The sequence below is a fragment of the Hydra vulgaris genome, chromosome 05 (genome assembly GCF_038396675.1).
Source record: "Hydra vulgaris chromosome 05, alternate assembly HydraT2T_AEP".
NCBI lineage: Eukaryota > Metazoa > Cnidaria > Hydrozoa > Anthoathecata > Hydridae > Hydra > Hydra vulgaris.
The window spans coordinates 23,514,295-23,540,413 of record NC_088924.1 but is presented as its reverse complement, the minus strand read 5'-3'; the positions used below and the strand labels follow the sequence as shown (position 1 = coordinate 23,540,413).

Genomic DNA, 26,119 nt, shown 5'->3' with positions numbered 1-26,119 from the left:
ATTGCTCAAACCTGACCTCATGTTTGCTGCACCATCCACAACATAAAAAATTTGATCTGAAGTTTTGAGAACAGGGAAGTCCAGGGAAATCAGTTTATCAATTTCTTTGCCAATGTTTACACCAGTATGCTTGCCTTTGAACTTGGCAACTTTAAGTTTGTATGATTACAACCTCCACATCGGACAAATGTAATGTATTGTGAAGCATTGAAATGAGTCTCCAGGCTTGGATGTCCAGTGATCTGTTGTTAGTGTAACTGCCTGGCCATTTAAATCATTCTCAAGTTTTTTGTTCATGGCATCACAAAGACAATTATGAAGTAGAGGTACCTTATACTTTGCTAAAGAACTGCTGCACTTTGCGTTTGCCTCAGGATGGATGTCAAAAAGAAAATCGTTCCATGCATCAGTATCCACAATATGTCGTGGTAGGTTCAAGCGTTCAAGAAATCTTGTGATAGACATATCAATTTCTTGTTGGCGAGGACTTTTGTATCCATACTTTACAGATGACTTTTTTGAGTCCAAACAACTTCCTGTTTTCTGTGACAAGTATCGTATTTTATACTCCGCACTTTTCTTCTTTAAGTCTTCCGATTCATCATTTTGTTCTGGGTGTTTGGTTCTAAGATGGAATAGCATGGTAGATGTTGATCCTCTTTTGTAAGAGAAATACACAGATAGACCTTTCTCATGACATGTATCACATCGTGTTCTATCACCTAAAAACACAAAAATTACTATATTTGTCTGTGGCAAAGCATATGCAGACCTAGTAATTACTTGTGTTGTTGATGTTAGATCCAGAGGACGGGCTGAGGGCTGGGGGGTCAGGGGGTCTACACATGGTATGAAGCCGTTATCATTCATTCTATGCAATTACCTTCTGTTGTCCAACAATCTTTAACTACATATGAATCACTTTATGCACTATATAGGTAGTAAATAATTAGTTTTTTAACTTTGTGTCACTAATTTTGTTGTAATGTTTAAAGATATTGTATAGAGATGGGCCGATTCCAAAAAATACCAATTCCAATTCCGATTCCCATTCTCTGTTGCGATTCCGATTCTTTACCGATTCCGGTTCTTTTGCGATTCTTATTATTTTAATTAAAACTGGTAGTTAAATTAATAATTTAACCGTTATATCATGTTAATTTAATACTTATGCAGATTTTAAAAGTGAAAACACCAAAATTAGTTATATTGGTTCGGGTGAAACAGGACCAAAGACATCAAGGCCCAGGGGCATGCCCCTTTTTAAAAAAATTGACCTATAAATAGACTTTTTTTTTCAAAATAAGGGAGTGTTCCCCCTCTATTTTAAAAATCGTGTCGTCGGCCCTGTGAACTAATAGCAACTAAACAAGTAACATATTAAATAATATATATATTTGTATGAACTTATTATTAATAAGAAACAAAAAGTATAGTCATAAGTAATGGTAAAAGTGATCAGATACACAGAATGTTGTCTTTTCAACCAGCTTTTACATATGATATTAGTACCGTTAGTACTGATAGTTAAGAAACGGGAGGTTCTTGTTCAAAAACACAAGCATTTGCACTCGGTCCGGAGCTAACCGGTTTCTTTTCCGGTCGCAGATAAGACCCGCAGTATTAAACAACCGCTCCGAAAACACTGTACATAGAGGCGTCCCTAAATATTTCTGTGCTAGTTTTTTCATGTTAAGAAATTTGGATTTCCTCCAGTATTCATAGACGTCCTCGTGACGTGCAAGTAGAGGTTCTTTCAAGTACACTGCTACTTCGTCTGGGATTGTGCAATGCGCAGTATAAATCTAAAACATTAAAATAATTTATAGGCTTGCAATATTTAAATTACAATACTAATATAGAAGCAAAATACTTACTACAGAATTTTTGTTGATTAATTGGTTATATAATGACCAGACAGCACCTGGAGCAGGTGAGGTAGGTTTTTGTTTTTCAGCAGCTTTAATTTCATGACCCTCGTCTATGACCAATGCATTTAACTCGCCAAATAATAAAGTAACAGCTTTCTCAGCCATCATCCTGCTCCTAAAAATCTTGTTTTTAAATCTGGGATTTAGTATTGTTGCAAAGCATATATATTTATGTTCTCGCTGTCTCCGTAACGTCGATGCAAAGATTGACACAGAGATTCTTTAAAGTTTCCGTAGTCCTTGATGCGATCAATTGACATGTTAACTGCATTTATTATTGGGATAACTTCTGATGTGGTCACTTTCGATGAACTTGCAGTAAGCGTGACCTCTTCAAACACTTTTAAAGCAGCAACGAGAGGAACCAAATTATCCCATTCTCCGGTTGACAACTCCTTGTTTTGTCGAGTCGCTTTTGGAAAATGTGACGTTACCAACAGAATCGCATCTTTTTGTTCAATTAAAGGGTTCAGCATGTGGAAGGTGCTATTCCATCTAGTTGGCTTATCTTGAATAATTCTGTGTTTAGGCAGTCCCAGAATCTCCTGAGATTGTCTCAAAAGTTTGTATGACTTAACCGAATGTTTAAAATGAAAAAAAACTATTCTTCTATAGGTAGCAGTTAGTAAAGATATGCGTTCATTGTCGAGGCAGCCGTCTTTGACAACCAACTGAAGTGTATGGGCAAGACAAAGAATATTTGTAAACTTCCGACTTACATAGCAGAAAAAATAATTCTGGCATAATCTCTTACTACTACATTGAGTTTTTGAAGTAGTCCCCAACGCTCAAATGATTCATTCACAAAGTTAACTAGATTGGTTGCGGTGTGGGACTCATAAGGAAAAGATACCACACCGCAACCAATCTTGTTCTGTTGGCTCCACTTGTCGGTATTTATACTATCATGATTAGCTTTTTTTGCCAAGAACTGAATTTTACTTGTTACCTTCTGATAAATGCTAGGAATATCAATAGCCGAGAAGTATTTTCTGCTTGGTATCGTATACCTTGGCTCCAAAAACTGTAGTAACCTCTTGAAACCGGGATTTTTTACTATACTAACAGGTTGGTTATCTGTGCATATCATTTCAGCAATAGGCCTTGGAATTTTTATTGCCTTCAGATCTGTAGACGTGAGAGTCCTGGTCTTTGCAAACACTTGGTGTATAGTTGGTTGTTTAGTAGATGAAGATCTAGGCTTCATTTTTATAAAACTAATTGTGGAAGAAGAGCTTCTAGGTTTGATCTCCGCATCCTCAGACTTAAGTTTGAGACTTGTGAATGCGGATGCGAGTGTAGTAGATCGAGGTTCCCTAGGCGTTTTAGGAGTTTCAAAAGCAGGGTTAGGACTGGATTTACAAGATGGTCCTGCGGTAGAGCTACCCTCGCATATTTTAAAATCGATAACGCTAGCTTTATCATGTTTCTGATTTTTGATTTCAGAATTATGAAAGGTCTTTAAATGCTTTAGCATGTTCGATGTTGTGTATGACTGAAAAACTCTGCCACCACCCCTGGATATAACAGTTTTGCAAAAGTTGCATATTGCAGAGTTAGTGTCATTTGAATTGATCACAAAATAGTCCCATATCTCGCTTTTTTTACGTTTCGGCATGATAATGACACTATATATATATATATATATATATATATATATATATATATATATATATATATATATATATATATATATATATATATATATATATATATATATATATATATATATATATATATATGTATATATATATATATATATATCTATATATATATATATATATATATATATATGTATATATTCTGAAAATAAAACAGCATTTATAATAATACAAAATAATAATAGTAACAGTAATAATTATTACTGTTAGTATTATTATTTTGTATTATTAAAGTAAACTGAACAATAATTTAATCGAGTTATTGCAGCTACCTTAATTAAAAAAACCGAATCGATTAAAAATCAAATTTCATAAATATTATTCGTTTTTATCATTTGGACGCTCTTTTGTCGCGCGATCGTTTATAGCAAACTCGCTCTTAATAACTTTTTAATCGTTTGATTTTTTTTTATCATTAATCTAAATAATCGATATTAACGAATAAAATGATCACATAGGACGGTTGGCCAGTCTCTATATGAGACGCAATTAAAATACGTATAGATCTTTTTGAAGTTATGTTGCGTATTAGTTTACACTTATTAAAAGTGCACTGTTATATTTATAATTGTTATGGTTTTCTCTTAACTTATAATTATAAGTTGAAAAAAACCATACTAGTACTTTTTCAAACTTTTAGCTATGTACAAAAAATTCGTTTTAATTTTTGTTTATATAACAAATTTGTCACGAAAAAAACTTTTCGATTCGCGAAATTGCAACTAACTAATTGCAACATTGCGATTTGAATTTTTTAACAAAAAAATATTTTTCTAAAACTTTTTTTAAATACTAATGTCTCGACAAATGCATTGTTGAATACCATAACTCATAAATGAGTTACAGTGTTTAACAATTTTGTTTAATTAAAAATATTGTAAATGCATTGAATACATTTGTCCAGACCATTGTTATAAACAAAGTATTTTTTAAAAAAACTAACCCACAAGCAATCTAATTTCTTATATATATTTTATTTACTGTAGCCTAGTCACACGTAATGTTACGTATTAATTAAAATTCACGTATTAATTAAAAACTAATTCACAAATTAGTTTACAATTATTACGCACCTGCTGTCATTAGGTTAACCTAATTTCGGCATGTTTTCTACCTATTGCACAATCAAACATCATGTGCAATCCTGTACGCTTTCTCTATGCTATCTTTCTAACACGATTACTTCTCTCTTTTGCTCTAAGATAACTTCGTTCTTCCAAAACTCACTTTACTCTCGGACGTAAAGCGGTTATGACACTCCTTCTTGGGGGGCTGAACATTTCTTTGCGTGCCTTGGTATGGTGGTCTTTGTATGGCAACTAGCCGGAGGAGAATAAGCCATAATACCTAATTCTCAAATTTAACGTATGAAGACTGAAGGCTAGCATGAAGACTGTTACGTATTAATTAATATTTAATTTGCGAACAAATTTTAATTGCACCTTCTAACACCGCGTGCAATCCTGTCCCCACTGTCTTCATGCTATCTTTCTTAATCGACTACTTCTATCTTTCACTCTAACATAACTTCGTTCTTCATAAAATCACCTTATTCTTGGTCCGTAGAGCAGGGTTATGACGCTCTTTTCGGAGCCGAGGATGTCTTTGCGGTCCTTGGTAATGTGGCCTCTATATGGCAATTAGCCGGAAGAGGATAAACCACAGTACCAATTCTCAAATTTAACGCGTCTCAAATTAAATTTATTTTACGTTACCTTACGTCTATCTTGTTACTTGTTAGAGTGTAACCAATTAAAACGTAACGTAATGTTAAAAACATCCGTTTATGTCACGTAGTTTAGCTACGTCTCGAATCTGTATTTAGTAACGTTACGTTACGTCTTATTTGGTTACACTTTAAAGTTAAAAAAAAAGCAATTGAGAAGTAACGTTGCGAATTGAGAATTATTTTTTTTTCGTGACACAGTAACCAATTGAGACGAAGCCATTTTACAATAAAAATAAAATAAAAGATGATTTTTAGCAATACGGCAATAAAAAACAAACATTTACTGCATTATTAAGTTTATTTACGTAACATTTAATTAAAAGTTACAGAATGAAACCTTGTTACCATCTGTAACTGATTAAAACGTAACTTAACTTTAAAATGTTATAGGGAAATGTTAACTTTATACAACTTAAAATGAAAATTTATAAACTAATAAAATAGGCTATTAATAATTCCAACAATAAAAGAAATATATTTATTTAAGTCCAAATTGATCGTTATTTTAAGTAATGTGTTTTAAATAATTTATACTTAATTATAAGCAAACTTTTGACAAGCTTTCAAAAAAATCAAAGAATTTGTTGGCAACTACTTTTGCATTTCATTATAGTTCAATTATTAGTTTTTTATAAATAATAATATTGACTGCGCATTCCAGTGTTTTACAAAGTTATCTTTAGTTTTCTTTGACATGCATTGTTAAAGCTCCTTAACAATGCATGTCAAAGAAAACTCCTTACGAACAGAAGTTTGCTAATCGATTTGTTAAATAGGATATTTCCTTATTCGCACTTACAGTGATACTTCTTACATTAGATGCAAATAATAACCTTATTTTGCGCAGCAATCAAGCACCTTAGGGTGGAATACAAGAAGCGAACTAGAGTCAAGTTCGACTTGAACTTTACATTGTAACCAATAGCGGCAGAGTATTTTTTGTGGGGAAAATCCATACTCTGCCGCTATTGGTTACAATGTAAAGTTCAAGGCAAAGTTGACTTAAGTTTGTTTCTTTCGTTTCTTGCATTCCACTCTTAATCTATATGGTTAAGCAAGCCACTCATTCTCGAGTATACAAAGGAAACTAAAGAAAATGTTTTGAAAGAATAAAATGAGCCCGTCAAGTTGAAAAACTAAGTGATTTTGAAGTAAAAGTAAAATTTAAACAAATATTCATAAACTATATATGACGCTAATAGATGGTAAAACTTTGAACATTTTAAACGATTCAAGTATTATTAGCTTTGTTAACATCTATAATAAATGTTGTCGCCAGCTATAATAAATGCTGTCGCTGTCGCCAGCTATAATAAATGTTGTCGCTCAGAAGACAAAGATGAAGACAATTCCTATTAAAGAAACTGTCCTGTTCATTATTTTAAACTTGATTCAGTATAAAACACTGTATGTTTTCTAGATAACTACAAGTTTGCAGACTTCTTACATAATATAATTTTGAATTTCACACAATGTTATTATACTTGTCAAAATATTTCTAAATATTCATGATTATCGTTATCGCATTATATTTTATTTTTTTTAAAACCCAGTGTTCTTTTGTAAAGAAAAACAAATTAGTAACGAGTAAGAAAAAATCAAAATATGTAAGTAATCATAATAATCTTTTTTAAATTTTGGACGACAAAAAAGCATGAATTATTGGATTAGACTCTATTTACTCTGTTTACTCAATAATACTCTGTTTACTCAATAATACTCTGTTTACTCTATAATACTCTGTTTACTCTATAATACTCTGTTTACTCTATAATACTCTGTTTACTCTATAATACTCTGTTTACTCTATAATACTCTGTTTACTTAATAATACTCTGTTTACTTTATAATACTCTGTTTACTTTATAATACTCTGTTAACACTATAATACTCTGTTACTCTATAATACTCTGTATACTCTATAATACTCTGTTTACTCTATAATACTCTGTTTACTCTATAATACTCTGTTTACTCTATAATACTCTATTTACTCTATAATACTCTATTTACTCTACAATACTCAGTTTACTCTATAATACTCTGTTTACTCTATAATACTCTGTTTACTCTATAATACTCTGTTTACTCCATAATACTCTATTTACTCTATAATACTCTGTTTACTCTATAATACTCTGTTTACTCTATAATACTCTATTTACTCTATAATACTCTACTTACTCTATAATGCTCTATTTACTCTACAATACTCTGTTTACTCTATAATACTCTGTTTACTCTATAATACTCTGTTTACTTTATAATACTCTGTTTACTCTATAATACTCTGTTTACTCTATAATACTCTGTTTACTTTATAATACTCTGTTTACTCTATAATACTCTGTTTACTCTATAATACTCTGTTTACTCTATAATACTCTGTTTACTCTATAATACTCTATTTACTCTATAATACTCTATTTACTCTACAATACTCAGTTTACTCTATAATACTCTGTTTACTCTATAATACTCTGTTTACTCTATAATACTCTGTTTACTCCATAATACTCTGTTTACTCTATAATACTCTGTTTATTCTATAATAATCTGTTTACTCTATAATACTCTGTCTATTCTATAATACATTATTGCAAAGGTAAAAATCGTACTTGGTTATTGAAAACCATGATTTTTTGATTTTTAAATTATTAAATAAAGTATTTGAGTCAGATTTTAAAGGAAGTTAATTTTAAAATTACCCACGCATGTTGCTGTAGATTTGCTTCAAGTTTTAATCATCCACAAGTCACACAAGTTTTAGGTTAAATGATTAACCAAAAACATTATGTTAAAAAGTTATGATTGGATCAATATTGATCAAGGTAAACAATATTTAAGAATAACTAATCTAAAGTAAATTATTTCTGTAAATACATTATTAAATTTAAAATCATTTTCCATGAAATTTTATTTTATTTTTGTACACAAAACAAAAAAAATAATCGTGATTGTAGTAAAACTAATCAAATAACTAATAATCATGACTGTAAAAAAACTAATCAAATAATAGAACGAATCAAATAAGACATAAATAAAGTAAAACGGGTTGAGCCACCATTGCTGGCTCCCGCACTCGATCTAATTGTACCGCTGGTGGTGTTTGAGTTTTTTTCCAATTTTATGTGGGCAGCGGATTTGTTTAACGTGTAGCTTTGGAGGGAGCCCATTGGAGTACACTAAGAAAAATATACCAGAAATTGCAAGCGTAAACAACTTTCAAAAAAAGTCTGGCAGACTTTTTTATTTGCTCTAAACAAAAAACTCTTTAATTGTTTTATGATTAACACTAGCTTTGTGTGCAGACTTAAACAGTTAATATCATTCTATCTTCAATGTATTATTAATTTTGGAGATCCTCAGCATAAATATGAAGTTCATTGTATAATAATAAAGCAAATCAGTTTAAAAAAATTATGATACTAAAGACCAAAACCATTAACATCTTTATTGTTATAAAATTAGACTTAAAAACATTGTACACTGTACACTGCTGGGGCTATATGGGAACAAATTCAGTTTTATTGCCAAACCTTAAGTATTGGACTGTTCTCAACACATTTGAAAAAAAAATGCGTGTTGGAATGAAAATGTCATCATTCAGAAATATAAGCTTTTTAGCTTTTTACCAATGAAAATAAACACTTTAAAAACACCTTTTTTCAAATGTAGGGCCTTTTTGTTAGAATTAAAGAAATAACCATTATTGCTTTGTGAATTATATTAAATTTATTATTATTTATATTAAAAAATTGCTCATTTTTAATATCTCCAAATATGTGACCGATACCATCCAATTATACCTTATTCACATATACTTGTTTTAATGCCAGTGAATAACAGAGGGTTAGGTGGGGTGACCAAAACGTTTACAAATGCGCATAGGCTGTTGAAAGCTTACTGCATATCTCTCGTTCTTACTTACTGTTTTACTTACTGTATATCTTTCGTTCCAATCTCTCCTAAAAAGTTGAACTCTTTCTTTTTTAATTTAACGAGTTTAAAAATTCAAAATTATAACACGAAACATAGAAATGTCAAATTAAGTAAAAGTTTTTTTGTTTTTAATATTTTCAAGTGTTTATTCTTTGGAAAAGGGGCTGATTTTGTAACAAAGAATGCGTACGTACGCGTTGCGGCAGGTTGATTGAAGGCATACAGGTGCTTAAAAAGGCAAAGTCTATAATTAGTGGTTTTACGTACCTATCCGCTTATTTATCATTAGGGACTTCAAAATATTACTGTCGGCCTTTTTTTTTTTGAAGTGCAATGGTTTAATAGAGTTTAATGAAAATTATGGAAAAGAAGTCATGAAATTTTAAAACATGGTAAAAAAGTTATGAAACTCTGAGTTCCATAAAAATAAAAAGAATAAACGAACATTTATAATTTTGTGTGTCAAATGCAGACAACGATTTTCTTTTTGCGTCAAACTAGATATACTTTCATTCTTGTTATCAGTTTATAGACACAAAAGATCTATGCGTGTAATCTTTGTGAGTGCTTTTATTTTATTTTTAAATACAATAATAATAACAAAAATTATATAATTATGGTGACAAGTTTCTACTTTAGTAACAATATAGTGATGACAAACAGTCAATGATTGTTTTAATAAAAAAGATTCTTTCAAAAAGAAAAATTTCCTCAGATTTTATTTATAAATAATTTAATATTTGAATCTGTCTAACTCTAATTATTGTTTCATTTTTATTTTTGACTAGGAAACGCAGAAGGATTGTTTTATCGCAATAGTTCATCAAGCTTGTGGACGCTACGAGTCAAATGGAATAAATAAATTTATATTCTTTTTGTTAATAGCAACAAATATTTATACAACTATAAAAATTAATAATATAAGATTGCTTTCTCTTATTTATTGATATTTATTTTCGTCAATTTCATTCGATTGCAATATTGTCATTGTTTTTTTTTCTTCTAATTAAATTTTAGTCAAATTTTTCTTTTTTTTTTGTACATTAAATTATGCCGTTGAAAAAATTTTACAACCTATGTTAGTACAAATTATTGTTTTGGGGTATAAGACCAATAAGAATGCAATAATATGTTTATTAATTTAAATATATCAGCTTTCTCTCGTTATAAATACAACATTAACAAGATACGAGCTATGACTACGGCTGAGAACTGCTAGCGTGCAACTATAAAACTATTTACAAATTCGCATGCCGATCACGTGATAACAAGAGCCATGCACAACCTAATAAAAGAGAGTTTAAGCATACACGCGTTACTTACAAGCGGTGTTAGTACAAACGTTAGCAAGTTTGCTACCACGGCAAATTCAAAAAACGCTAAGCATGAAAAACTGTCAACAGGCGCTTTTCAAGTCATTAATTTTCATGAGTTATTTTGTTTATATTGTTTCCAAAATATTTTCATAAACAATTCCCCAGAACAATTCCAAAAAAAAGCAATTATACTAGAAAATCTACATTAACGTTTACTTTAAACTAAAAAATGACATTGGGATTTAGAGAGATTTTAACCTCAAATGTTATAGCAAATAGTTCAAAACAAAAGTTATGTAAGATGATAGGCTCATGTATTCCTACCACTGCCTCGACATAACGCTTGTATGCTTAAACTCTCTAATATGAGATAAACACTTGAGCACTATCGCAGCACTCCACCCGGCAAAGAACCATCTATAAAAAGCGGAACTAGTCCTTTGTCGACAAATTGCTTTTTGTTACTTTCAGTTTTAGTTTGTCATGTCATATTCAATCAAGTTGATTTATACCTATATTATTATCATTTGCTGACGATTCAGGTATGAACTTCAAATTTAACTTCCTCCAAAATTCAAAATAATTCGGTGTTACCACCGCATCTCCTGGTTCTTTATAAATGAACGTTTAAGGTCTATTCTTTATAACGCATTCTTCTTCAAGAACTATGGTTAATAACTCTTCATACGTTATTCTTGAATAAGCTAATATCTTTTTTAAGCAGCGTTTTGTAGATCTAATAAGTCTTTCAAATATTAATCTCAACCAAGGAGCAGCTGCTATATTAAATTGCTATTTGATTGCCATTAATACAACAAATGCTTGTGTTTCTTCTAAAGCTAACTGTGTGTCGCTGTCAAATAATCTCTGAAGGCACCCCTTGTCGCGCAAATAATCTTTGAAGACCACAATGTGCACTTCCTGCAAAGCAATCATTCACTACAGCATGTGAACAAAAATAACCATCTTTATTTATAATATTTGATTCATCTAAATATTTGACATATAAGGGATCAGCATAATCCACCCCAGAGTTTTCAAAAGCGCATTATTGAATAAGCCTACTTACTGGTAAGGGTGGAGACAGAGGGTAAAAATATGGTTTCCCTTCAAACCTTTTACAAATAAAACATTTTTTATTTATACTATTTATTAGAGACCTCGCCTTGGAAACCCATCTATTCTGCAGTTCACCGAGAGTTTCTTTAACATTATTATGTTTTACAAGGACATGAGCTTTCTGGATAACAAGCTTCGAAAAATAACTTCTGCGAAGTAAGAAAATTGGAAATTTAGCATGTATGATAATGGTGCAATTTCCAATTCCCTTGACAACGAACAATGCCACCACTTCTTTAAGTCCTAAATCTTGACATAATTGTTTAAATGAACGTTTTGTTAAAACATGCTGGATGTGTTTTATCTATAAGGTATTTACAACGTTATTGATTTATTAATTCTTGCTTTGAAATTTTAAATGATTCGTAACATCCATGCTGTAAATCGCAATAATTTATCATACGTATTAAACCTCAACATATATATAACAAAATCATCTATATTATTAACATTAATATCAATAAAACAGCTTAAATGCAATATTTCCAAATGATCCTGAAAATATTCATAAACTGGCCATTGAATTTCCAAACTACTGAGAGAGTCAGGTTCATTGTACCATATAGTCTGTTTTTCTAAGTTAGGTAAAAGACGGCCTCATGAAATAGTATCAGCTGGGTTTCTATTGAATTTGACATACTTCCATGATGTGTGATATCATATAAACTTCTAATGTTATTTAGCCTGTTCTGGATAAAAACTTCATATTTCTAAGTTGTATTATTAATCCGATATATAGGCATATTGTAGAGTCTGTCCAAACAAACTTTATAAAAATCATATGCATATAACAACTCAGCTACCAGCTAATTAGAAGTGAGTGCAAGGCGAGGTACTAATGACTTATTTGCTGAACCAATCCTAGACTTAGAAGTTATTAAAATAGAAAACGAATGAGTTGCATTAAAAAACGAAAGTAAATACAACATCCGTAAGCCTTATTACTTGCATCTGCGAATCCATGAGGTTCTATCTTATATAGAGGTATATAAAAATGGTCATCGTTGTAAGTTTATACTACCTGCTAACCACAAATTATTAATTATTATTTGACATTTTGTCAAAAAATTTTTGACAAAATAACTATCCCAACTTAATTTAGAAATATTCAACTTCTGAAATAATAATTATAGCTAAACAACAAAAGTCCTAAAGGATATATAGTGGCAATAAAAGTTAGAACGTCTATTTTTCTTGGCATGCTAATAGCAATTTTCATTTGCCTTTTAATTGATAAGTTAAAGTGTGATTTCGTTTGTTCCAGATAATACCAAGAATTTTTTTTTCTTTTATCGATATCTTTTTCGATAATTGGCTCATCTTAAAAAATTTCTGTTTCATCTTTATATTTGGATTCGAATTTCCAAAGATGGAATCCATCTTCTTTTAATATTAATTTACAACACTTGTAAACGTCAATGCATTGATTTACTTTATCAAAACAAGAATTTACATCCTCAGACTATTTACAAGTTTATTAACATATGAAGGATTACTTCTTAAATATTGCTCCAAATGTAGTTTGAAAATTCCATTAAATAAAAATGGAGAAGAGGTTGATCTAAATAACACTCTACATAGACGATATGTTATTAATCTTTTGTTAAATAAATTTTTAACAGTTAAATTAACAATGTCATCATACCACAATCTAACGTATTCTCGACATTTATTTGTTAGACCTTTATGAAGAAAGGTCTTCCTAATATCTGTAATAAAAGCAAATCTTTTAGAACGTAATCGTAAGAAAGTTCCAAAAAGTGATGTAGTCAAACTAGGACCTGAATATAAATATTGATTAAGTAATGCTCCAGAATATGTTTATTGGCATCAAATACCATTTGAACTTTAGTGGTAGTTTTATTATCACGCTTTACCGGTCAGTGAGGCTATGATGTACATTTTCAGCATTAAAATCATTAATTTTTTCATTGATACCCTAAGATAATTGGTCTTTAAGAATATCATTATATGAATTGAACAAACCTTTATTTTTTAAAAATCGATTTTTGAGAGAATATAGTCGATTTACTCATAAGTAATATTTATCAGGAAATAAAAAATGATCAAACCGAAATGGTAAATCAACCATATCACAACCCGAACTTTCATCAAAATAAGGGGATTCTTTAAAATTATGAAATACTAAATCATTTTCCTTATAATTATTCTTATGACCCCACATTTCTCTTAAAAATATTTCAAATCATAATTATTCTCAACAAAATCAGATTGAACCTCTAGAAACATATAAAGTATTACCGCTAAAAACATATTACCGTATTTACACAAAGTACCAGTAAGCAACCCGTAAAACGGGTTATTAGTAATTAAACCATTGCTTATAGTTAACGACTGTTACACACATAAAAACTGTCAACACCTAAAAAAAGAAATAAAAAATAATTACAATTTTTATTTACCATAGTATCATTTGTATTTTATTGTAAGTAGAGTTAAAATAACAATATGAAAGAAAATATAAAGAATTAAAAAAATAGCCATAACACCTCAGCTCTTTCAACACAAAACACAGAAACATGAGCGCATAGCATAAAATATTTGTAAGCACACATTACAGACAATACAATGTCTCTTCAAAATAATTAAAAAAGAAAATATCATAAAAAGGCTAGACAATTTAATGTAAAAACATGGCTAAATAACACCACAAATCATTAAGATATTTTATCAAATAAAATACTTGAACTAAAAAAATTTTTTTTTTATTACAATTGTGGTTAAACTATTTGAACAGTTATACCAGAAAATAGCAAGCAACTCGTAAAATATTTTATATACATGGTCATTATCAATTGTGGTATTAAGAAATACATAAGAGCTCAGTAATTGCATGTTTTATTGATGCTTCCTGTACTAATTCTCATTTAACACTCATCTTAGAGAAAGAGGGAGAGAAAGTGTTTACAAAGCAGCATACTAAATATAGCAAAAACGACACGCAATAAATAATATTAACTGGTTTTATTAAGTTACCAGTAAACAAAATTATTTTTACCTTTATTACTTGAAGTTCCAGCTTATCTCTAACTGTTGACTAATGATTAATAGAGTAAATTTCAACTCATTAAATTTACAAAATTAAAACCATGTTTCAACAGTTAGCAAACTAATCAAATGATGACAAAGGCAACTAAAAAAAAAGAGCATAACTATGTTTAAATTTATAAAAAAGTTTAAAATCATATAAAAATGTTATCAACTGTTACTGCAAATAGTAAAATTTATTCTTAGTATTGTTCTAAAGTGTTTAAAATCAAATAAAAAATATTAACACAGCTTGACACTGAATTCTGGAAAGTAAGTTTTCTGCTCGACGAGCAGCATATTTTACAATTCAACAATGACTATTTTCATCTTGCCTTGCTCTATCTCTTTCATTTGAACAGCAATTTATTTCGCCAATTAGAATTTACACAAATAAATTATTTGCCTATTATTAGCGATTTCAATTTCACTGTATTCTTTAAACATGCTACCAGTAATATTACTATTGTTACAATAGAATAATAAGTAAATGTAAAAGAATCTTACAAATTGTGATCATTTCTATTTAAAGACTAAATTTTAACTTAAGATGATTGAAAATCCAGATCTTTTTTTAAGTTTACATACGTATATATATATATATATATATATATATATATATATATATATATATATATATATATATATATATATATATATATATATATATATATATATATATATATATATATATATATATATATATATATATATATATATATATATATATATATATATATATATATAAGTTGTTTATCAAAACTAAAACAATGCTTATTTACATCAATAAATTCTAAATTAAAAAAGAATCTAGACTACAATACACAATCTAAAACTGTAAAAGATGAAGCAATATTAGTCGGTATATTTTACTCTTAAGTAATAAAAAAAATAAAGGAATTTAAGAGTATGTGTATATTTATATATTCTAAGAGAAAATATTCATATACAGACAAAGATAAAAATTTTAATATTTTTTGACAGTAGAACTAGTAATGTAATTTTGAGGCTTTCTAATAATAATAAAAAATAACAATAAAGTGATCTGAAGTGACTGAAAATCTTGTCATCTATTTCAAATTGCTCTAAAATATAGTTTTCAGCTCTTTCCAATTGCACTAAAATATATAACAAAATTTGCTTAGCTAAGTTGCTTAGTTCTTAAAAATCTGAAAACAGAAAAGCAAAAAACTTGGAACAAACATTTTTTTATTAAAACTACTATATTAAAACAAATTAAATAAAATAAAGCTCTATGACTTTCTACATTGTTGAAGGCAAAACTACAACACGTTCTTGCCTAATATTATGATCATTTCTAAGGTTGTTTACATGTTTGTGTTAGGCATCTTATTACTCGTTTTTCTGTTTAAATTAATTGTATAACTGAAAGTCTATAGTTGTAATAATGAGATAATTTAAAATGACTTTTAACCAATGTAGCACGTTCAGGGTTGTGAACCAATTGGTTATGCCAACCAGCATCACCCCTTGAAAAAAATAGAGAATAAACCATAGGATATCTAAGTTGGCAGACATACTTGATATAGTTTTAAGAGAATGGCCTCTTGGGTAAATAACAACTTCCCGGAAAACAGGTGGAGCACCATCTTCGCCAACAAATACAACTGCAACATCACCATGTGAAGGGAGATTGTAGCAATGTCTATCTTGCCCTTCAAGTAAAGATCTTTTTACAACTGAGACTGAGCGACCTTCTATAGCTGCTCAACGAATTTTGTTATCTTCCATTTCAGCTATGTTTTTAAATGCATGGGCAATTTGGTTCTCTTCACTAAAAATATTTTGCAATCGAAATATTAAATCATTTAGCAAAGATCATTACCACGTTGTTGCATTTTAAAATTTACTGCTGCAAGTGGATCATAGATGTATAGTTGACAATATGTTGATAGAACATTTTGATTTGGCCTAACAATACCTATACCATGAAAAAAGTGACCACATATTCTCAAACATGGCGGCCCATGATTCATGGGTTGAACTACATTAGCTATGAATGAAGTAACAGAAAGACAGACATCATAATTTTTAATATATTTAAAAAAATTTAGATTTGCATTTCCATTTGCATAATTTCCATTACAAAAATCTTGTGAAAATGGTGAAGGTTGCAAATAAACCAACTTTTCATTATGACAACACAAAAAATGTGTTTCATCAGGAAATTTCATAGCACCACAATGCTGACAAATATAGTCATGTCCCCTAAATAATTATAATCTGGAAGACTATTACTTCTTGCTATACAATTTCTTCTTTCGTGTAAAACAGCATATCTAGTATTTTGTTGACTAATAATTTTATCTCACCTAAGTCTATCTCTTTTATTTCTGCAATAATTGATTTCAACTTGCATAACCAAGCTCTCCTCATTTAGGTTTGAATTATTTACTGCTTGCCAAGCAGCATTTCTAGCATTTTGGCGATTAATAATTTCATTTCGCTCAAGCCTCTTTCATTTCTGCGACGATTAACTTGCCTATTAACATTTCCATTTTCTAAACTAATATCTGCTCACAGCCTAATATCATCTATTTCAACTTAACTTTTAAATAAAAGTAACAAAAGATCTTAAACGAATCTTGAAGATTGTGATATATCCTATACAATTTTTTTTCTAATCTACTAGCACGCACAAATAACTTTTATTTATAACAAACTGTCGATTAAAATAAATTATACAACAATTTAATGATTTAAACAAATATATAAATCAGCTCGGAGATGTTTGAAAAAAATTAACTTAGCAATTAATAACAAAAGAAATTTTTAAAAACCTGCAATTCTAATAATAGACATACTGCTAACACAGAAAACTAAAAAAAAAAAATACGTTGTAAACCCTTTTTTGCAAACTTCAATATTATTTCTTTAAAAATATTATTAGTAAACGTTTTTAAAAAATTCACAAAACCTTAAAATATTTTGTTCTTCTATACCACATAAATAATCATGTGATAAATCTAAAATAAAAAATGTAACGAATAAGTAAACAAATAAGAAAAACATTATATACAAAAAATGAAAATCAATAAACCTTATAAAGAAAAGCTGTTGTGATTTAACAGAGCAGCAATTGTTAAATATTATTATTTCATGTTAGCTTTTGCATAATAATTTATGCTGAAACATCATGATTTCAAAATATATAGCAAAATCATGTAGTAAACAGTGCCAAAGACAAAAAATCAAATTGAGATAAAACAAATTGTATATATGGCAAAATAATTTGTCTTGGCTTATAGTAAATGATTAAAAGTAGTGATTTTTAATAATAAAATCATTTATTTATCATTTTTAACAATAGACATCAACGTGAAGATAAGCCAAATGTATATCAACTCAAAAGATAACACAGCAACAACACACAACAATTTCACACACCATTAGTTAATATAATATGCATATAACATATTTTAAGTAACAAAACATTCATATATAACAGAACATAAGTAACATCATTACGCAAAATGTTTTTAAAATATATTATTATGTATTTTAGAATAATTATTAATAAAGGCTTGAAAACACCTAGACCTAGTAACTGTGACACTAAACATTGTGGTATAACCCTCTGTTTTAAGTACATCACTTGGCTGGCATGGTTGACAAATCTTGCTCTACACGTTTACTAAGTCATAGTACTTTGAAAACATGGAAACAACGTAATATAAACATATGTACCAACTATAAACACAATAAATGTGTTTAAATATCTTTATAAGGTTAAATATATACCTTATATACAAATTAAACACATTTATAAAATAACTGTTCAACACATATTAACACATACACAAATAATAAAAAAACAATTTACATTATAAAAAAAAAACATTGATAAGACAACTATAAAGCACATATTTCCACATACACATACTTATCGAAAAAGCATATATGTAAACAATTAACATACTGAAACAAACATTTTAAAAAATGACGCAAGAAAATTTAAAAACATTCAAAGTAAACAAGATATATATATATACAAACAATACTCTTTACCTTAATTTATTTTTTTCATATGAACTGTGATTCTTATAACAAATTTAACCTTTACATGCAATAACATGTGACATGCTATGTCAGTGTTGGCACAATTTTAATTGTGCCAATAATGTTTCTAAATGCTATATAAAAAGAACAAAAATATTTAATAGCATCACAGAAATTTTAAAGTAGTTATAACCAATTTATGGAAATAGCATTAGTATAGCTTTTTTGTTGTAAAAAAAATAATTTGGCCTCATCCATTTACCTATTTTCCGTTTGAAATATGAAAATAATAAAAACTGCAAAAAAAAAATAAAGCTAAAAGAAAAACTAAAACAAACAAAACGTAAGCGATATAAAAAATTGATAGAGTTATCCTTTCTCCTTTATAGCTAATAAAAATGATATATATAACTATTTTCTATGCATACTTCAATTATAATATGATCTTAACGATGATTATTTATCTAATTCGATACTTTATGCAATATTTCTAAACTAATAAATAATAACTAAATTCCAAAAGAAAAAAGTTTTAATTCGCTTAAGAGATCTTTCTCCAATGAGAGCGTGCATTTTGAGAACGGGCTCTTTCTAGGTCTAGTAACTACTGGAACGACGTTAAACGTTAAATATTTTCTGTAGCAATTATATTATATATTTACTTTTATTTTACATGAGCAACCATTCAACACATAAATAACCAAGATTAAACTTCAACGCAACCTGTCCAGAACTACCACAAACAATTAATCACCAAAGAATTTCCAGTAAAAATCTGCTTTTACCAGAATATCAATACTTGTAGGACCATCTGCAACAGCATCAGCCAATGTTTAGAAGACCCTTAAGATGATTATAATTTTTTAATAGCAAAATCAATATTTTGACTATTTACGGGGCACATATGTCCTTGACAAAACAAGAAATTAAAATAAAACAACCATTAGTAACCTTAACAGTAAGTCAAACCCTTTCTAAAAGCTCAGTTTTACTCTGATTTACAAATGTATTAATAATGATTCTTCTTGTATCTAATGTTTTAAAAATAAGTTTATTTTGCAATCATGGTGAGGTGTAACTTAGTTGTGAACTTTAATCGAGTATTACACATGCAGGTTGAATAATGCTATTTTAGGTTACAGTGACTTTGGTGTTTGCAATAAAACTGAATTTTTATACTTTGATAACGAACCAGCTACGAATCACAATGAACTGTTTTCTTGAATATCTATTTTCTTAGTTGGTACCTTATTAGTACAAATTGCTGTATGATGCAAATTTAAACAGATGAAAAATTTCATTTTTTAGTACAATCCTTTGAGAGATGTTTAATATTTAAACATTTGAAACATCTCCTTTTCATCTAAACTTTTATCGTTTCACACTCTTGAGGCTTGTGATCTTTATAATGAAATATACATTTTAAATAGTCACAACAATTATTAAACTTATTTTGTGGTTTTATTACTCCAGTTGAATATGTTTCTGCAGTAAAGTGCTGAAATTCTTTCTTTACTAAGTTAAGGGCATAATGATAAGACCATTTTTGTCTTCTTTTTGTCCTGGCCATGTAAATATTTATTTATACATTTTAATATTGCAGCATTATTTAAATGGCGAAATATATACATATATAAAAAAAAAAAAAAGGTTTGCTTCTTTCACAATTTGTGATTAAACATTTTCTGAACTTCAGTTTGTAAAATGTTAAAAACAGTTTTCGTCAGGGTTTCTGTCAGCAAACTCTCTTGATACCGTGGCAGGTTTTAGGGAAAGATTAGGGAACCAAGGAGGTAGTAGTTCCCCCACCCCCTCACATTAGGACTTTTCTTCAGAAATATTCTTTTGCAAATTGACTATTATACAGAATTTCACTAAAATACTGACAAATAAAAAATTATACGTAATTATACGTTTATGAACTTGATTATCAGACTAAAGTACAAAAAATTAAAAAAGAAATTTACTTACAAATAAAAACGTGCTGACCTTTTTTTTTTTTTTTTTGAAGACCCTTTCGTCACCTCCTTGGCGAGTGACAAATGCCCCTGTTTTGATATAATTAAGCAATTCCTGTTATAGTGGAAAGTGCTTGTCCCTTTAAAAGATTTTGCAGATACTATAATTTTTGAATCGGATTAAAGGCATTATAATAATCTATAGAACATGTAAAATTTTCATAAAACGTTTGCCAGTGTTCAGGTCTACCATTAAGTAAATGCAAATTTAAAGATGGAACCATTTCACTATTCAATTATTTTTAAAGGAGCTATTTGTTAAATTGAACTAGAATTAAATTTGTCAAAAAACTTATTTATTACAGACAATTTTGATTGATAAAAAATAACAAATTCAGTACTACTATCTTCTTCTTTCTGAATTTCTTCTTCTTTATTGATTAAACTTACTATTTCTTCATTTAAATTTTGAGTCTTACTAGATTTGTCAATCAGAGTGTCACGAAGACCAGTTAGGGTCTCAATAGAATCATTAAAGGTATTTAAAGTATCCTCCCCATTGAATATCTTATCTAAAGTACGTTTAACTGAATTGATATTGGTAGTACGAATTTGACGTTTTATAACAATGGTAGACAAAGCAATAGTAATTAAACAACTTGACCATGTAGGTCAAAACTTGTTTTGGTTTCCTACTTCGCCAAAAATCAGAAAAAAATTAATTTATGACGGCTACGATCTGCTAGCGCGTAACTATAAAACTATTTACAAACTCGTATGGCGATCCCGTGACACCAAGAGTCACGCACAAACTAATATGCGAAAAGGCATTTGAGCACTATCGTAATATAAAGAAAATTTCATTGTCGGAGGAATAAGACATTATTTTTATTTTATTCCCAAGCACTATGTTACAATATAAATTTTTTACAACATTTTTTCCAGGAGTATAAATTAAGAAGTAAGAAAAATGTTTACAAAACATTACCATAAAAATAAGATAAGTAAATAAATGTAAATAAATGTAAAAAAGTAATTCCATAAATAAATTAGATAATTTTTTTTTTTTTTTTAATTATTTCAGTTTACAAAGTCAGTCGTTATACAATAAAATAAACTATTAAAATACTTTTACAAATATACAAATATAGCAGACTAACAATATAAACTAGGTTTCCGAAAGAAGATCACTAGGATCTTGTCATCGGCACCTTTTAAAATATAATAAAATATATAGTTTTTTACATCATTTTTAATATTTTTTTATTTACAATAGTTGTGAAGTGCAAGGGATTATGAAGAATACATATATATTAATCTTCTACACGAGTTAAACTGTAAATAATATAAACTAGCAATATATTGTAAACAATATAAATACAAAACGTGAAAAAAAAGTTCACAAGTTAAGTTAAAATAACAAGAAAATAAATTTTTTCAAGTGATTAGTAATATTGTAAAACGTTATCTTGAGAAAGAATAACAATTTTTGCTTTGTTATTAAAAAGATGAAGAGAATTAGTTAGATCAAAATCAAAATTTGGCAGAACAAGTTTATTCCACAGGTGTGGCGCACGATAGGCAAGACAGAATTGATTAAAATTTGTGTGACAAAAAAGTTTTTTTAAAAAATTTATATATCTAAATTCGTATTTATTGGTTGGTTTTGAATTGAACAGATCTTTAAAGACTGGAGGAGATAGATTGTTTTTCCACATATAAACAAAAATAAAATTCAAACATATTTAAAATTCTCATTTCAATAAAGTAAGGTTTACAATGAGAAAAAACGATCAGCAAAGTTAATTATGCGAATTGCCCGTTTCTGATAGCGATAAAGACGTTGTAGTTTACTTTTTTCAGTATTTCCCCAGACAATATTTGCATAGTTTAAGTAAGAATGAATAAATGAGAAAGAGAGTTGTCTTAAATTTATCTTATTGAGATTATTTCGAGCTTTGTATAAAACTCCAATGTTTTTAGAGACTTTAGAGCATATATAAATAATGTGCTGATTCCAAGTAATGTTCTCATCAAGATAAACACCTAGAAATTTGGTGACGGAATCCCTTTTATTTTCAATATTGTCAATAAAGATTAGAGGCAAGTTTAAGTATAAGGAATTTTTTTTCTTAAGCGAATAAAAAAGTGTCCATTTAGTTTTTTCGGTGTTTAGTGTTTGTTTATTAGGTTTGAACAAGTGGGATAAATGTTCAAGTTCTTTATTTGCTGTAGCAAAAAGTTCGTTAATATCACTCTTAGAGGCAAATAAATTAGTATCATCTGCGAACATGATGCTCCACAGATTAATTGCTTTATTAAGATCGATTATATAGATTAAAAAAAGGAGTGGTCCAAGGATTGAACTTTGTGGAACCCCGCATGTTATATTTAGACAATTGTTTTGATAACTGTCATTACCAATAACAAATTGTTTTCTATTCGATAAGTAACTTTTGAACCACCTTAACACTTGTTTATTTATTCCATTGTATTTCAGCTTTTCAAGTAAAATGTGATGGTTAACCGTATCGAAGGCGTTCGATAGGTCCATAAAAATACCTAAAGTATATTTTGATTGTTCAAAAGATTTTGAGATTTCATTTACAAATTGGATGATGGCATGCTCCGTTGAGTTATCCATTTTAAAACCAAACTGATAAGCGTATGCTAGGTCATTTTTGTCAAGATAATTGTATACTCTGTTACACATAATTCTTTCTACAACTTTCGAAAATATAGAAAGCACAGAGATGGGGCGATAGTTTGTTATTTTAGATTGATCGCCCTCTTTATAAATAGGAGTCACTTTAGCAGTTTTTAATTGCTCTGGATAAATTCTTTGTTTAATTGATGCGCTGAAAACTTTAAAGAGAACATCTTTTAATTGCTATCTGCGATTGCGAAACAATCTATAATCACGTCTCCGTTTATTTCATCTGATCCACATGATTTATTTTTTTTAATAGATTTGAATGCCCTTTCAAGTTCTTCAGTTGATAAATCAGAGGACAACTCATCAGAACATACGCACTTATCCAATGGTAATAAGAAGTCGCTAAATAGGGCTTTGGTATAAGGGATCTTAATTGATAGTTTAGGACCTATTTCAGTAAAAAATTTATTAAATTCATGCGATATTGCGTTTGGTTCAAATATAACAGTGTTATCAATTTTAATTATTTGTGGTAGAAAATCTATGCATGATTTTTTTTTTCCAGTAATTTCCTTCATTATTTCCCGAATTCGATAAATCAAAAACACAAACAAAAAATCAATACAAATAAAACAAAATGCGATTAATGATAATGTTTAATACAATTAATTGCTTAATTTAGTTTTTGAACTTACAGCGTAACTATTTTTAAGATTTTAATTTTTTTTAATTTTAATTTTATTTAGGTGACCCAAGAAATTCTACCGGTCTTATGACAGAGCACTGCGGATGAGTATTTATCAGAAGGTCACGTCTCCTTCATAAATGATATCGCAAAACTCGTCCAGAATTAGGGTTTGAATCATGAATTTTTTGTTTATGAAGTAAGTGCGCAACCACTGCACTACGACTGCTTAAATTATTTATATTGTTTTTAGTTGATTTTTAGTGTTTAAGATGATTTAATTAATCTATTTTAATTGAAACAATATAAATTATCATCTGTGTGTAATTTTAAACTGAACAAGTGATTTAACTTTAAACTTTTTTATAAATATGGCCCGCGATTCTGAATTGATTAAGAACTTAGTTTTGAATCAGATTTAGGTACAACAAAGTTGTACCTAAATCTTAGTTTATGGAAAATCTTCGAGAATACTTATGGTGTATTTCTTCAAAATAAGTTTTAAATTTTTTTGGAGAAGGTCCACATTTTGTTTTTTACGTAAACTGTAAAACTATCTATAAACTGTATTTTCTCGAGTAAAACTAAAGAGAAGTCCATGAAACGTCCTGAATACATTCGTTTTGGACCAGGAGACGTCTCAATCGGGAAAAGGGGATATGTTTAAGGGACGTGCCATTTTAAATGCTTTGCATCCGTTCCTAAAAAACGAAATATATGTGTAACTATGCCGTCACATGAGACTTCCAATCGACGCATGTTCAACGTCTAACGGACGTCTTTAGGACGAATAATAACCTCTAGGACATCCTTCTCCCGTTTCATTTTATGTTTAATTTTTTCATTTAAGGGTAAAATCCGTGGCTTATGCCAGGCTAGTTTTTATTAATAAGACTGACTAATAAATAATCAAGTCATAATTCTCTCTTTCTTTTTTACCTATTTTTTTAATTGAAAAGTAATTATAAAAAAAAGATTACAATCAATAATCTAATAATACTTATATGCAAAAATAAATTCTCTAAAAATATGTTAAAAGCAAAATAAGTTAAAATATTAATTATGAGACTCTTTCGTCTCTTTTTTCAAGCTTCTAGCCCTATTTCAAAAAACTCTTTTGAGTCACCAACATTATAATCAATTATATCCTTCGTCAAGTTTTTTTGAGGATCCAGAAACGCTTCTAAAAATAAAAAATAATAAACTTTTGTATAAAAATATATTGATAAATAATAAAATTGTGTGTTTTTCAATAAGTCTAAGCAATTTTCATATAATTAATAATTATTAAATACATCTACTTTTAATTCACAAGTTTTTGATTTGCTTTATCAATTTAACTTTATTAAGTTATTGGCCAAAGAGTTATTTCACTTAATTATTTCGGGAACGTTAATATAACTATACGAATTAGTATAAGTATTATTAATAATTGATAATACTAATTATTAATTGTGTTAGAAACACTTATTTGAATGAACGCTTAGAAGCAATGGCTGAAAAAAATGAAATTTTTTTTTGCTAATTTAGAAAGTAAAAAACCTTCCTGTGTTTTAAAGCACATGTGCTTTAAAACACAGGAAGGTTTTTTACTTTCTAAAAAAGCTCACTGCAGTGAGTTTTTTAGCATGAAGATATGGACTTTAGTTTCTTCAGCTATTCCAATTATTTATTTAATGGTTACTATCTACCTTAAAAAGTACAGACCAGAAAAAAAAAAAAAAAATTACATACTTACCATCCAGCAATAATGTATTGCTTTAAAAAAGCTGTTTTTTCCGATATTCCATCTTTCAAAAAAAATCTTGAACACTTCATGCATACCCTAACCCTAACCCTAACCATGCAACCCTAACCCTAACAATCAAGTCATCTAAATCAAGCCTTACAGTTGCTTGCACATCTTTTCCTCCAAGGGCCTTTACAGCTATTTTTAATTTAAGGAATGTTATAAAATCTTATTTTTATCAGGAAAACATTCCAAATTTTGCTAATGAACTCACCATAAAAATAAAAAATAAAATTACTTAGAAGGGGCGGATTGAAAGTCGTAT

At 28.8% G+C, this 26,119-nt stretch overlaps 1 protein-coding gene across 1 annotated transcript in view; it reads left to right on the top strand.

Annotated features, from left to right (window-relative positions):
- The window catches only part of LOC136080014 (uncharacterized), a 134,933-nt gene extending 124,646 nt beyond the window's left edge, over positions 1-10,287 (top strand). Inside the window, exon 10 of the mRNA XM_065796652.1 lies at positions 10,052-10,287. Within this exon, the coding sequence (XP_065652724.1) occupies positions 10,052-10,125 (74 nt within the window). The 3' untranslated portion in view covers positions 10,126-10,287. The remainder of the gene's footprint in view (positions 1-10,051) is intronic.
- Positions 10,288-26,119: the final 15,832 nt, after the last annotated feature.